Raw genomic sequence first — 15,642 nt, forward strand, 5'->3', positions numbered from 1 at the left:
GCCAGAACATGTAACTGCATTTTTATGAGAGAACAACCCTTCCACCCTTTATCTTAAATAGCATCAAACTCAAAAAAGGATGTTGCTGAGTGTCTGGAACCTAGAAAGTTTGGAATTTTGTTTTTTGAGGTGTGGGGGGGGAGGCAGAAGCGTGGTTTGAAGTACTGTCTAGTGCCTTTGGTGCCTGACCTTGCTCATTAATCTCTGCTACTTGGAAAAGGCTTCGAAAATTACATTACCCTATACCATCAGTCCTCACTCAATAAACACAGACACTAAAGTCAGGGACGAGAAATCCCACAGAGCTTTGGTATTGACTTGTTAGAATTGCAGGCTTTAGCCTCACAATACAGTAACTGTCTATAAGTAATGAACAAGCTGCTGAGAAGGACACCTTGCCCTCTGGATTCATTCCCCATTCTTTTAGAGAATCTCTTCACTGCCATTTTTTAATGCCTTATGCCAAACAGTAAATTGTCCTAGGTGCCAGTAAGGTCTTTTCTATTACTCAGTGAGAGGAAATTTGTGGAAGAGCAGAGCTATGCTCACGTTCTGTCTCGGAGCCAATCGTCATATTAACCTTAGCACCAGTTTCTGCTCTAGAGGAGGGGAAAGAAAAAACGATCACAAGGATATATGGGTGGGGTTGTATTTCTTCCATTAAGGAATGCTGAAGCAGTAACTTGTGTGCTTTGACATTTAATGAACGTGTGTGCATATTGCCCTGTAAAATTGTAATTCTCTATTAAGTGTGCATCGGCTAAGATTTCAGTGCAGAAGCCATGCCTCCTCCTTACCCACCAGTGATGCACAGGACCCAGGAAGGAAGGGGAGGGGATTCATGTTGGGGAACTGTACTACGAGGTGGTCACTATGTTTTTCTGTGCATTTCATGCAGACTATAATCTCATGTCAGTGGGGGCCTTCCTTGGCTTGGATCAGCAATGAGAAGCACAGCTAGCAATACCTTTTAAAAGGTACTTGTCTCCTCCAGCACATCCAGTACATCTGACTCACCCATTTTATTCCTTCTCCTTTATGTAGTCTTAGTCTTGCAGGCAAGTAATGGCTACCTTTGACACATGCTAGGTGTAACAAGGTTCCTTTGAGCATCTCCACTCTTCAGCATAATGTCACCAGCCATCACCTGGCTCATTATTAGCTAAATAGCAGAGTAGAGATTCTGTGTTTGCAGTAGCTTGCACATTCAATTATAGTTCTCACAGCAACTGTCATTTGCCTACTTGTTCATATGAAGCATTTGTTGTGGTGTGTTAACTGTAATCCCTTATTAGGGAAATATAAGAAGTCTTACTGGTGTACACTTAAAATAAAGGTTTTTGAGCATGAAATAGTCTCTCTGTAGCAAGCAGGCACACATACATGCATAAAAATTCAGTATCCTTGAAATAAACTGAAAGGATAGCAAGAGGTGCTGTTACAGGTTTTTTGTCTGTTCAACTATATATCTATAAAAAAAGAAATGTATGCAGACTGTTCAGTCAGCTCCTGAGGGAACATGAGAGAATCCAGATCAGCTGCACAACTGGCAGCTTCACTGGCAATCTCAGCAGAGGGAACAAATGTTCATTTTGACCCTCTGTTGAAAGTGAGCTGTTCTCTCCTTGCTAGCAATGGGATGGAGGCATACAGAGTAGTGTGAGAAGGTGTGCCTCTTTTATTTTCTTCCTTTCTGAAACAAATACATTTTCTCAGCTGTTACAGTTTCAGTGTAGTACCTTTCATAAGGGCTAAATAATTTATTTGATGAAAAAGAATTTCACATGAAATAGCAGATAAGTGTGATCATATGAAATTCTGCAATCTGTAGTTCAGGCACCACTCAGGGTCAGGGAATGTTACTCATTTGACTAAATATCAATATCTACATCTGAACTAGTCAACCTGAGCTCCCTTTATAGCAAATAGAGAACTAGCCAATACAGGAAGGGGATTCAAGGGTGAGATTCATGCTATTGTAAAATGTCTACCTAGTAGGTCTGATGAATTGTACCCTCAGAGTGCCTATTTTTCTCTGTTGGATGGTAGGTTTCTTTCTAAAGCAAGCTGCTGCTGAGCTCTGATGTAAATACCTGCAAGTTAGGTTAGGTGAATTTTGCTCAGAAATTGGACAGAGCTTTTTATCTAGAATCCAGTTTTTAAATGTTCGGCCTAATGAGCTTCTGCACAACATGTAACATGGCCCTCCAAATGGCTGTTGGGTGAGACAGCCTGGAATACACTGACAACACCCTCCAGCATATAATTCCTTTCAGAGCCGTGTTGCCACAGGATCTTAATTTATTTCCCTCTTATTTCTATTTCATTGTTATCATGCATTCTCCTGAGGTGCCTTTCTTGCTAAGGAAGTTAAGCAAACCAGCCTGCAGGGGAAATAAACATATAGTGTGGCTTTTTGTGTTCAATGGAGACTGTTCAGATAACACCCCAAGCAAAAGAAAACAGTGGAAATTTCCTAGAACCCTCCTGCAACAGAATTTCTTTGCTGTGTGGTAGAAAACTACAGCTGGGTGACTGCTTTCAGGAGTCAGAGATGTTAAAATTTTGTACCTTTTTTGAGAGAATTTCACTATACAGAACATTCAGTAAGACCACTGGCCAGACTGCATCAATCCAGTACTGCATCTGGTTGCACTTGTGGATGCTGGAGCAGAAGTCACAAAGCCAGTTGATGCAGGAGCATGTAAGATCTACTGGCAGGCCAAGTCTCATGGTAAATCGATGTCTATCAGAGTATGCTGGTCTTCGCTCAGACTGTGACTGAACTACCTTGGAGCTGCTCCAGAAGCCTAGGTTTCAGATCCATTGCATCTCTGGGCCTCTACTGATGGGATGCGTTTGGTTTTGTGGAGGGGTGGCAAAATTTATTTTGCCAAATACACTCCCAAAAAAATCTCTTGGAGCATGATTGTTCAACTCAGCCTGTGGGCTGGATCTGGTACCCCGTGACAATTTTCTTCTGTCTCCAAAGGACTCCAGATGCTTCCTTGGGCATTTTTAACCTTACAAGCTCCACTGCTATCTGCAAGACTGAGAATAGCCCAGCTGCCTCCACAAGCACCCCCAAGCTGGGCTATAGTGTAAGATGTTAAAAAACCATGGTACATACCTGTATTAAAACAATGGCTTTTTCATGATGGGATTGTGCCAAAGTAATTATCCTATTACCAGCACAGAACAGTGCCCATATTCATGCAAATAAAAGTTGCAGTGTTTGGACATAATTTAAGTTGTTCCTTGCATTTAATTTATGCAGTAAAGTAAATGCTTCTTACAGATAATCTTATTTACAAGGCGTTTTTTGATACCACGTTGTAAGGCATAGCAGGTACTGAAATTACTCTTTTGCTTAAGAGTGTAATGTTGAATAGCAAAGCTCAGTTCCTATACCTTATACTGTCCACTGCCGAGTGTGTGGTTAAATACTTTGTAATTATAACCAGGTTATGGATTTTACAAGAGGAGAATATCTTCTTGCTGTGACTTTCTAAGCTCTCACATAACAGTTTTTATTAAAGTTACTATGAAAACTTAAAATAGTGCTCTCATTAGTTGCTAACAGAGATCTGCCAGTATACAATGATGCCTAGAAACTGCCCTTATTTTCCATTTTGAAGATGAGCAGGGCAAAATCTCAGTCTTCATATTCTTAATTTTGTGTGTCAAGAGAAACACTTTCTGACACCATACCACAGTTCTTTTGATTGACTCCTCTCCTTTTTCTGATTGACAGGTTTTCCTCTGTAACCTATGCTATCTTCCCCAGCTCATCTCACTTTGGCAGTGCATGAATTTGAGCCCCCTTTTCTGCTACTTCTATGTGGCATATTGTGATCACTGCCATTTCTCTGAGCTTATTCCCTAGCTACTCTTAGGAACTGCAAATGTGGAGGGGGGGAGCGTTCCTGGAAAGCAAAGCCGTTGCGTGACACAAGGGAGGCAGTACTGCGTTGGAAGATGAACACCTCTCTTTCACATTTTCCTTGCAAGGGCTCTCAGGTACTGTTGGTCATCACACAATTAATAGCAAGTGCCAACTCATTTTGAGTCAGTTCTCTCGCAGTCTAGAGCTACAGAGTGTTTTGAAGTGCTGAAGGCTACATCTCTATTAGAAAATAAAATGTGCTAGAGCCTCTTCTCTGACTTTGATGTAAAGTGGCACAGCATGGCTAAACTCTCTTTCCCTCAAAAACCCAGGGTGTTCTCATTCACCCTGCCTGCAAGGTAGGGTCCTGGCTATGTTATGTGGCCACAGTAGCCAGGCAGTGCCTGGCAAAGGGCTAGGTGGAACAGTGCAGCCATGCCAGTGGCTCCACTATTACATGCTCTAGAGAAGCTGTGGATGGCGCCTGAGCCATACCGTGGCCTTGGGTACTGTCCTGGTGTAGCCATAGCCTAGGAGGTAGCCTTGAGGAAGTTATCCTGTTGTTATTTTGAACTTGATTGCTGAAGACGCTCTTGCAAAGGTCATAGTACTGAGGGGCGGTGGAAGGGGGAGAATTTATTGTTCTGCATTTGTAACCACATTAGGGTTCCCATCTACGGCTTGGAGTGCCTGAATGCTACCATAATAGGAAAGTAACTGATCATATATTAATCAAGGAGTTGACTAGTGAGTCAAGACAGTGGCTTGCTTCACGCACGGCTGAAATGCAGCTCGTACCATAGTTTAGCTGTTTAAAGGCACAGTGTTTACTGAGGAAGTGAGAACTGGAAATTGCACAGGAAATTAAAAACACATCATATTGATTCCTATTTAAAACTTGGCTGGGACATTGGAGATCACATGCATGCAGCTGCAGAAAGAGACTCCATAACTTTGGACTGAATTTGTGAGGAGGATCATGGCACTGTCTCCTGGAGGAGAGGATTTAGGACTGTATTATCCCTGCTGGTGGGGCACTGGTCTGCAGAGACAGAGCGACCTGACTGTGCCAGCTCTTGATCCCCAGCACCATTTCCTTTTAGGTCCCAGAGGCTTCCATTTTTTTGCCAGTCAGTCTAGCACTCCTCAGGTGCAGCTTTAGCTAGTAAGAGATGAAATTACACAGCTGATGGCCATTTTAATTTGCTATGTTCCTTGTTAAACTTCCACAAAGTTTGATCTCCACATGGGGATGTGAATTATGGCCTCTAGTTTTGTGCCCAGAATACCTCATAGATACCCATTAACATGTAAGTCTATGCATCAGTTATACATTTATAAGCCATTTTAAAAGTCTGTAAGTGATACATTAATTATTTTGGAGATGAGGAATGATTGCTTAAATTATATTAGCATTTAAAGAAAAATAATATTTGCCTCTATTAATTGTTGAGCAAAATCAATTCATCTGTAGCTGGCTACGAATTAGTTGAAAATACAATTTTTGTAAACTGAATTTTATTACTATTCCTTTCTGTTTCATTATACGTTATCCCAATATACATAGTTTTGTGGTTCTTTGTTTATCTTATGTCAGAAATAGTATTGCTGCTCTCCAATGTTATTACAACTAGGAAAAAAAAAAAGATGAATTAGAAACTTCAAAAGCCTCATGCTGAAATAACATTTTTAAAATTGTATAAGAACAACTGCTATTTTCTACAGCAAAACTATTTTTTCAAATTTGAGGTAACACTGCATTACAAAAGTAAAGGTCAATTTGAAGAAGAAAGTATTCTGGTTGCCTAATGAAGTTGTCTTCTTTATACCAAACTATAATTTACAGTCTAATAGGAAGATGTTAATTCTTTCCTGGTTTGCTTTGAGTGATACTAAGGGGCCGGTTGGTGTGGTTCAGATAAGAATAGCTGTTACATTTAATCTGATCACTAATAATAACCTTTATTTCCCTTCACACTGTGTTTTTGAAGTCACAGGAGACTACTGAGCTCCAGGGTTTGTTCTTCAGTTTCAGAGATGGTTGCTGTGTGGACATTGCACTTCTCCAGCACCTACCATCTTCAAATAACTGACCGTGGAAAATGAACAACCTTACATAAACCCATAACCTCCCCCACCGTTGAGTGTCTACCTGTTGACACTCAAACAGAACAGGCAGCCTATGAATTTGAAAGGTGGCCCTTAAATGTCTGAGTTCATTATGGAGTGAAGAAACAAGAACAAATGTAGTGAAGTAGTCCTTGTCACAAAATGAGTATCTCACCCTGCAGCATTTTTAATGAGTAGGAAGGAAAATTATTGGTTTATTCCTGAGCTAATTAGAGAAAAACTCTGCCCGTAAAAGTGAAGTAGTTGGATTTTCTATATAACAGTCAGATAGTGATAACCCTTTGTGCAGATATGGATAGGAAGGGGAAGAAGACAGAATTTCTGTCTTGCATAGTCCCATGGTTGCTGCTCATAGGACTGAAGGGATTGTGCCTCTTGTGTCTGAGTAGGCGATGGGGCCACAAGACTGTCACACTGAGGTAATTCCACAAAGACCTGGTACTGCGTTAGCATTATGCTAGCGCGTTGGTAAAGCAAGTAATTACAAGACTTCCAGGGATTCAGGTCTTTTGCAGATGACCACCAACCTGGAGATTAGCCAGTAATATCACAAAAGCCAATGGCTTTAAATGACTCTATCAATCTAGGAAAGTTAGACCAAAATTTCATACAATTTTGTGTTGTGACATCAGGAACATGCATGTGAAAAAAGTAATCTCCAAGAGGTTTGTGCCTAGACAGTAACTCAGGAGGCAGACAGAGCTAACAGAAAGGCCAATAACACCCTGATGCAGTAAGGGCAATCTAGGCAATGAGAATATTGCATCACACCAGCAGTATCATGGAGGTCCATCCCTCAACATGCATAGTTACCGTGCTAATGAGCTTTCATCAGCCCACTGGGCTATAACAAGCAGGCTACTCATACAAATAATTCTCTCTGGATCATCCCATCACTGGAGGGGTGCTGAGGCAAAGTCCTCACAACAGCCTGTCTCCCCAGACCACAGCTGCAAGCTGTATACACTAAGCTAGTGAGGTCGCAAAACCAGTGCAATGCTCAAGGCCCTGGGACATGTTTGTTCCTGATACCACAGAAAGCAACAAACTGGAGCTGCTGAGCTGATGATCTCAGAGAGGCCTCTACTTGGCATTTTATTCAGCAAAAAAAAGTCTGGGAAATAAATAAGAGGAGGCAAGGTTAGATCAAGGCTCTCTTCTGCATGTCAGTACTACCCTCCTTTCTTCTCTTGGGCTTGGGCAATGTCCACTCCCCCAACATTGCCATCTTTTCAGCTGCCCTGTGAAGTAAGAGTCTGGTGGGGAGCAGCAGGGTGACCAAAACAAAGGGTCAGAGCCAGCCTCCTGGGTAATGTGGCCCTGGCGCTTTTATTGAGAAGCAGACTGTTGCCTTTCTTCAGCCATAAGGTCAGTTATGGTGTTATTTTTCCTCATCTTGCACAGAAGGAAAAGGCTAGGTTGACTCCCATAGAAGAAGATGGGACCTGTCTTTTACTTCCTCACACCTCAGTTGAATACAGAAGGGGAAGAATGGCCACATCAACTCTTGGCTTTCAAAACTGGTACTTGTAAGGAGTTAAATCTGGCCTCCATACATCTAAGCACCCGTACATTTTCTCTAGCTGTCTGGTTGCTTTGTGGAGTCTAGTCTGATAAAATGACTCTTCCCATCACATAAAGATAATGCTCCACATGAATGTCAACATCCGTGAGATTCCTGCCCATTTTGGTCCTCTTTAATTAGGGACTGTTCTGCCTCATTGGACAGACTGGTGTAATAGCTTGGGATCAGAGTAGCATAAAGATTGTCACAGCTTGAATAATCTTTCGAGCAGTGGGAGGTAATGATCCTGCCTGAGGCAAAATACCGCTTCAGGCATGTTATGGGGCACTGTGATTCTGTCCCACACTTCATTTAGTCTTTTTGCAAATGCTGTGGTTTAGCCCCTGAAAAATGCAGTATTTTTATGAGTATATTCCATCTTCAGTACAGTCCCGTAATTCCTGTTGGATGTGGGCCGGGTGAGCAGGGGCGGAGGATAGCACTTAAGACATGAAATGCCAGTTAGAGGCTCCAGCCCATGCAATTTTTCATGCTGAATGTTTTTCCAGAAGGTGACAAGCAATCTCTATTTCATCTGGAGGATGGAGAAATTCTGAGAATAAAGAGTGAGTTCTCTTTTCCCCCAAGGCCATCCCTCCAGCTTTTGCCCTTCCATGAACACTTTTAGGAAAGACCAGTCTGTTCAGCCTGTGTTCAGAGGTCACAAAAGACTGCTTTAGGCTTTTGTCCCACGTGGAATAAGCAGTGTTTTCTTTTTCCAGTGTTGTCACAATTTATTTTACTTTATAGTTGAAGAGTAAATGAAAGAAATAGCTGAAGGCATATTTGTGAATAATTACACTTGCACCACATTTCTTGAGAGTTTGCTGGGTAAGATTTGTGTGTAAGATTTGATTATTTTCCTTGTTACTGACAGCTTCATTATCCATCCAGCATTTGCAATGGATTACAAGGCACTGTAGCAGGTTATGGAGACAGCATTCTAATGTTTCATCTGGAAATGGAATAAATAGATCTTTTTCAATTGCAACGATGTGAAATGAGCTTTCAGCATATTAGATTTGGAAAACAGCTAATTAGATGTTGTTTCAGGCTCTCCTGCTGGGATGACTATTGTATATACTGAAGTAAAATCTGCACCCTGCAAGTTGTCTCAGTCTTTAGTCCTGCAAAGTAGCCTGTAGCACCAGACAGGCTGATCAACAGTTGATGTGCTCCAAGGAGTTTGTTCCACCACAAGTCATATTTGCCTGAATTGACATATGGCCAGAGTCAGTCCACACATGATTTTGAAAAACTCATCAGATACTAAACTTCTGCTATGGCCAACCCATCACTGTTGGTGATGATCAGAACCCAGCACAGACATGTACTGACTCCTCCAGCTTGTCATGGCATGTTCAGAAGAAGAGTGGGAGTCATTATCTAGGAAAGGGAATTTGGACTAAGTATGAAGAAATCTTACAGGGAAAGCCTTGAAATAACTGAGTGGAGTGAGAAAGGTTAGGGGGTTTATTTTTTATGGTGCTAATGAAACTAAATCCCCTCAAAAAGCAGAAGGCACAGGCCAGTGCTTATCAACCCTTTTTGATTTCTGAATCCCTCAAAATCACAAGTAGCTTGTGAATTGAAGGGTACTGACAACAATCTTGTTCCTCCTAGTTTCTTCATATGGACCTGTGGTAGTCCAGGGATCCTCAGATATCCATGTGGAAGAAATCTGCTCGTAGTCTAGAAAGTGTGCATATCGACAAAAGTGTGTGTGTGTGTGACAGGATGGGGAGGGAATCCAGATCTACCTTTATTGCTACGTAAAGATAGCTTAGAAAAAGGTGGCTTGTTATCAGACAATGGTTGGCCCTCACTGGTAGGAATGAAGAAAGCAAGTTCGAGAGTAAAGCCTCTGCAAGTGCTTATCTATGCTCTGGCCTGCTGAGAGTGAAAATTTCCTGGCTTTTCAGACCACTTTCAAGCTAGTGATCCCTTGTGAAGGGAGAGCTAGGAGTGGGAGACAGTGAAAGCAGGAGGGACATTTCTATGGGCTTGCTTTCAGTTCTCTGCATAAATTTCATGATTTGAGCATTCAAACTTAATAGCCTGCACGTTTAAGATATAGCAACAACTACTGACAGGTAAAAGCTCGTGTGGCATAGGTGCGTACATAGTAGGAAGGGTGCAAAAAGGCTTTTAGTCACTCATCTTGGTGCAGTAAGGTCATCTCTAGTCTGTGCAGATCCCGAGCCCAGGCTGGGTTTTCACTGTAATTAAGTGGGTCAGTTGTTAATTCACAGAATCGTAGAATGGTTTGGGTTGGAAGGAACCTTAAAGATCACCTAGTTCCAACTCCCCTGCCATGGGTGTGTGTGTGTGTGTGTTAGAACTCATGCTCTTAACTCCTAACTAAGCAGGGGTGTGATATATTTTAAATCATTAGGCTACTTTTAGTAAAGCAATTCAAGGTAAAAACTAAACTCTTTTTCTCTTAGCATAGAAAAAGCCAAAGAAGGCACACCACTTAATTCTCTCTTCAGATTGACACTCCATCTGTTAAAGTATCTGTGTTGTGACAGTCATCAATAGAAAATGTTTTGGGGAGAACTCCAAGAAAATCCACTCCCAAAGTTTAGGAAATACCCCATCCAGCTCTTTTTAGTTTAACACAGGACTTAAAACTCATTAAGCAAATATGGCTGTGTATTTCTATATATATTCACTGTATATTCAAGTGTGGATATACCATACATGTATATAGAAAGAGAAGGGGAGAAAGAAATCACAGGTATGTCATATACATTATATATAGATGGTATACATGTTGTTTTATAATGTACATTATGCATATATGTGTAATCAGCATATAAATATTTCTATACCATCTGTAATCTAACAATTAATTTATTCATTACCCACTAAATGTCTTGACCCTTTTGAACACTTATAATTTCTTAATCTACAAGTCTAAGTCATGGCTGAAAACTTCCTACCATTTCTCCTTAGGCATGGGAAAAAGTGAAATACAGAAAGAGTTCATAAGGAATTTTGGTTTTGTTTTCAACGAGAATGAGTCAAAAAATAAAAGGAAGTCAGGTAGATTTTAAGATATGGTAAATTATTGTAGATCTTCATGTATGGTAAATTATTGTAGTACAATTGATTTTAAGGCAGTGACGATGATTCACATCAAGTAAAGATTAACTGGCCTGGAAATTCTAGAGAAAAATTATATTAAATGCTCGCTTTTCTTAAGTCTATTAAATCTTAATGTAAGATTGCTGAGTCACTACTGCAGGTTAAATACTGCTAAGACTCGGTTGTAATAGGAAATGAGTTGTACAAGCCAGAGTTCATCAAGAGGTATGAAACCAGTTGTGTCTACTCATCCATCCATCTGGCTTTCCCTATTGACATTTCCAAGGGAGAGTAATTTATATACAGAAAAGCTAAAATTGATGCATAAACTCCACTTTTGTTTTCTACTGCTAAGACTGACAGCTGAGTGGCTAGGGAGGATCCTAAAACTCAGAATGTTACAACAAAAATGAAAATCATCAAGCAATGAGAAGACATTAGTCTCATCAATTTCAAAGCTGATTAAATGCTTATTACAAGTATAAACATTTTGATAAAATATTTCTCCATAAGAAATAAGAGTATTTCTCCATAGGTGATACTCTTCTCTTTAGAATAAGTTAATAGGACGCTATTAATAGAGGAGAGATTCTGACACAGGGACAAGTTAACCAGTTTTTATTTTCCTATTCCTGATACCACAAAGTGGTTGCTTATAGAGCTAGCTGATCAAGCTCTCAAAAATGTCAAATGAAAAGTCTATATTTACATGTTCTGTCTGAAAATTCTTAGTTTTTTACAGGATGATTTAAAATTCTTTTTGGTTTGTTTCCATATAAAATGTTGTGAATTCTTGTCTTAGTTCCCTTTAATCCATAAATACCAAATCAAAACCAAGCCCCCTAAATACCAACAAAATATAGTAAGTCATTGTGAAGATAATAATTCCTTTTGAAATTTGATTAAAAAAAATAATGTCCATTTCTCTGCTGTATACACAGAAATGTGGAGAAGATGGTATCTGGCAATAGGAAAATTTTCACAAAGTGTTGTTGTGTTATAGTTACTAGTTTAGGAACTGGTACCGAAATGTCTGTTTCTTTAACAAGCCACTCTAAATTTCAGAATATAACATGGCTTTAATGGGAGAGTTCAGTTTTCTCCTTGGCTGTGTCAACAACTTGTGAGCATAAGGAAGTCACTTCCAACCTTCACCTCCCCTTCTCCATGAAAAATAAGGCAATAATTGTATTTCTGTACTTAAGGTGGTTGTGTTGCTTCAATAGTTACACAAACTGTGCAGATTCTTGCAGATTTAATGGCTGTGGAAGTGTGATGTAATGTTAGTATGATTCATTTTCTTCCATAAATTTTCTTTTTGACAACCTAAATTTTCATTATACTGTATAATCAAAGTTTTGGTAAGCTCTCAAGCTATTCTTCCCCTCCAGAAATTCTCTTTCTTCTTACATTTTCATCTTCTTAAATGTTCTTCTAAGTAAAACAAAATATTAAGTGAACATTTCTTTTATGTTAACATAGCTGCATTTATTTGGTTATTGTAGTTACAATAAAATCAGTGTGGAATATGTCAAAACCTTCCCTTTAAATATTTGCCCAGTTTAGAGTGGATTCTGGTCATAGAAAATGGACACAAAGATTGAGTTCTGAATAAGAACAAGAAGTAAAGGCAAGAAATATGAAGATTCATGCTAAAATCATGAAATGGTGTCCCTGTTTTCTAGTGGGAGGGAGAGACGGAGTGGGGAATAAGTTTCTTTTCATTTTAGTACTACATTGAAAGTGTTTCCCTTGAAGTGCATTAACAGTACTTGGGGATGAGCATCCCAGAGGTATTAACCTCAAGAATACAAATCAAAGTGGTTCAAAATGAGTGAATCCTCACAGCTGTTTTAAGTAGAGCTGCCTGCAGACTCCTGGCATGACATTCACTGCAAGGACTGGGACACAACAATTATGTAAGTGAGTTTAACAAACAAGTTTGAGAGGAGAAACAGTGTTACGACGAGGTCAGTGGAGTGAATGTGTGTTCTCACTTTGTTAGTCCAGGCAGATTAGGTTTATTTTTGCAAAGATGGCAGGAGTTTTCGCAGGGCTGCACTTTTAATATGTAGGTGGATGAAGCAAAATCCAGCAAAGTCAGCTGGGTTGTCCACATGGAGGCTGAATGCAGTTGAACAAAAAGCTGAGGACTGGGAATTAAAGAAAGGCAAAGAGCCAAGGATTAAGGCTGAAGGGCAACAAGAGCGCCCAGAGAGAAGTGAGAGAAGCAGCACAGTGGCAGAAAGATTGAGCATAAATGATTCAAAGGGGAAGAGCAGTACATGTTGAAAGAGATGAGGAAGTGAAAAGGTTGGAAATTTGCCTTAGGAAGTATTATCTCTTCCTCTAATGCAGGGTGATAAGAACAGGGTCTTAATCCCTACTTTAAAATATTTTAAGGTGCCTTTGTTTTAGAGTAAACATGGTGATATGAATAATTTCTAGCTACAGGGTGTCACAGGAGGGTCCCTCTGCCCCACACTGTTAGCTCCTGGGGCGGGAGAGGACTTGCTCAAATGTCAGACTGATGCTTGGTGACTGCCGAGCACCATTTGGACGTTGCTTCTCAGTGCCTGGCTACCAAGAGGCTGTTACGGACTGCTGTTGGGAAGGGGTGGGGGATTTGCTGTTTGCTGAAACTGGTCCCAGTTTTTTTTCTGAATATGCTCCCCATCATTACAGTTGTGTCTGTGAAGGGAGGAGGGGAAGGTTTTTCACCGGTGCTGTCCAGTGGTTATTGCTGTTTGAAAAAACTATTGATGTTTTGTTTTGTTTTCTTCGAGCAGATGGGCAGAAGAAGGTTCAAGAGGAATTTGACATAGACATGGATGCGCCAGAGACAGAGAGGGCGGCTGTGGCGATACAGTCCCAGTTCAGAAAATTCCAGAAGAAAAAAGCGGGGTCCCAGTCTTAGTAGCTACCTCACAGCTTAAAACAAAGTAATCCTGAAATGATTTATCAAGAAAATCAGAAATAACGTAAAGATGCATGTACAGAAGTTATCAATATTTAAAAACCCATTGGCAGATAACAAACCATGAGTTTGTGTGTGACTTCATCCCAGATGCTTCACGCCCATTATCCTCTGTAACTCACCATTTTACTTGATGTTGTAATAAAAAGTTAGGGTGAAGTAATTAAAGTGTCTGCTTTCATCTGTCTTTTCATATTAATCCAGCAACCACAGTGTTACAAATGAACTCAGGCCAGATGCCTGTTTTCAGGTAAAGCCTGGAGATGTAACATCTCCGTATGTTACAAGTTTTTGCTGAGGGATGACAGCATGCACCTCAGCCCTGCTTACCTCATTTGGAGAATTCCAGCTGCCAGCTGAATGTGACAATAAAATTGCTTTCTCGTAATGAGCTGAAAGTAAAAAGTTGCAGACAGAAGCTGGCATGAGGGGAAGAGGTGTAGGAACTGGTGAGCAGTTTATTGTTGTCTTGCAGTTATGCCAATAAAGTGGCTTAAGTGGGGAAGTTGTCTCTGTCCTTCCTCTTTGTGTGATAATGTTCAGAAGTACCCAGCTTGGACCACATTGACTCTTATGGAAAAATAATAAAAATCAGACAGAAAATACATAACCCAATTCCAGAAACTTTATGAAGGTTGGTTTTTTTAATCTGTAAAAATAGAAACTGACCCTCCAAACTCTCTTTTTGATGCAGCTTTTTACTCTCTACATAATAAGTAACTATTTCTATGCCATTGCTCTCATTCATATTATTTTCAGTATTTGATGAGTAAATCATAACAGACTCCCCATCTCTATTTGCACTGTTCTGTATTCAACTTTATACGAGCCCCTTACTTTAACACTGTATTAGCCCAGTTTTTGATCATCAAAAAGCAGCCACAAAAATGTCTGTCTTAATTTGGGAAATATTTCTGTTTTCTCCCTGTTGTAAAACAGTAACAGACTAGTTTCAGGCTGGATCTAAGTAGGGATCTCGCCTGGCTTCAGACCTGATCAGGAATTGGATGCCCATATAGTGCATGAGGGTGGTTCAGAAAAGGTTTAAACAAGGTCTTTGTACTCAGAAAAAGGAGCTACTTAGATTGAGCAAGTGGGACACACACTACATAGAGATGAGTAAAAAAAAAAAATCTTATCCTCTTCTTGGCTTCATCAGTAGATTTAGGGGATCCAGTAGGCATCTTTGTCTCTAGGGAAATCAGAGACAGAAGCATTTTCTGAAGGACTGGTGTTTGCAATCGTTCTCCAAGGCATCAGCATTGAGCCTCAGTTCTAGGCTGACGGAGGTAGGTGTGCTGAGTGGTGACAGCCTGCCTGCCTTTAACAGCCTGGAGCTGGGTCTCCTTCAGGTGTGAGAGATTCAGGTATAATTCCCAGCTCTGCCTGGAGGGATTAATTTCTTTCTCTCCCACCTTCCACCGGAGTATTCTGATCTCCAGGGCAAAGGAGTCATTTATCATTAGTCCCCTCATATAAACAGAAAGCTACAACCAAGGGGTAGGAATAGGGGGAAAGGAAGGATCTCATGCTGGTGGCAGTTGCTTCCCATGAGAGCCCACCATAGCAGCAGTCCTGAAGGGGTGCAGACAGAGTGTCTGACAGGCAGGCTGCAGGCCTGTGAAGGGAAGGCCCTATGCAGGTTAAGGCACTTGTGCTGGGCAACAATTTAGTGAGGAGCCCAAACCTGAAGGTGGATGATAGGAGCTCTGGCACCATGCTGGTTAGGAGGAGCCCTTGGAGATGCTGAGCAGAGGAAGCCTTATGGATCCTGTGGGCAGTGTAGAAGGCATGTGCAGAGACGACGTGTGAGGTGCTTCGTAAGCATGGTAAGACTGGGTGGGATTGAACAGGGCTTTTTAGATCTTAGTTTGGGGATGAACATCTAAATGCTGCCCAGACCCTGCCTTAGGCACCTCTGTCTGGGTCAGGTCCCAGCCCTACACATGACTTACCAACACACCACCTGCAGTCAGAGTTTTCCAAGCTGCAGCT

At 40.8% G+C, this 15,642-nt stretch overlaps 1 protein-coding gene across 1 annotated transcript in view; it reads left to right on the plus strand.

The window, feature by feature from the left end:
- Nucleotides 1-13,815, plus strand: part of PCP4 (Purkinje cell protein 4) — a 50,785-nt gene extending 36,970 nt beyond the window's left edge. Inside the window, exon 3 of the mRNA XM_074858374.1 lies at nt 13,460-13,815. Coding sequence (XP_074714475.1) covers nt 13,460-13,587 — 128 coding nt within the window. The 3' untranslated portion in view covers nt 13,588-13,815. The remainder of the gene's footprint in view (nt 1-13,459) is intronic.
- The last annotated feature ends 1,827 nt before the right edge of the window (nt 13,816-15,642 follow it).

Source organism: Strix uralensis, chromosome 2, assembly GCF_047716275.1.
Source record: "Strix uralensis isolate ZFMK-TIS-50842 chromosome 2, bStrUra1, whole genome shotgun sequence".
In the NCBI taxonomy this organism is placed as follows: Eukaryota; Metazoa; Chordata; class Aves; order Strigiformes; family Strigidae; genus Strix; species Strix uralensis.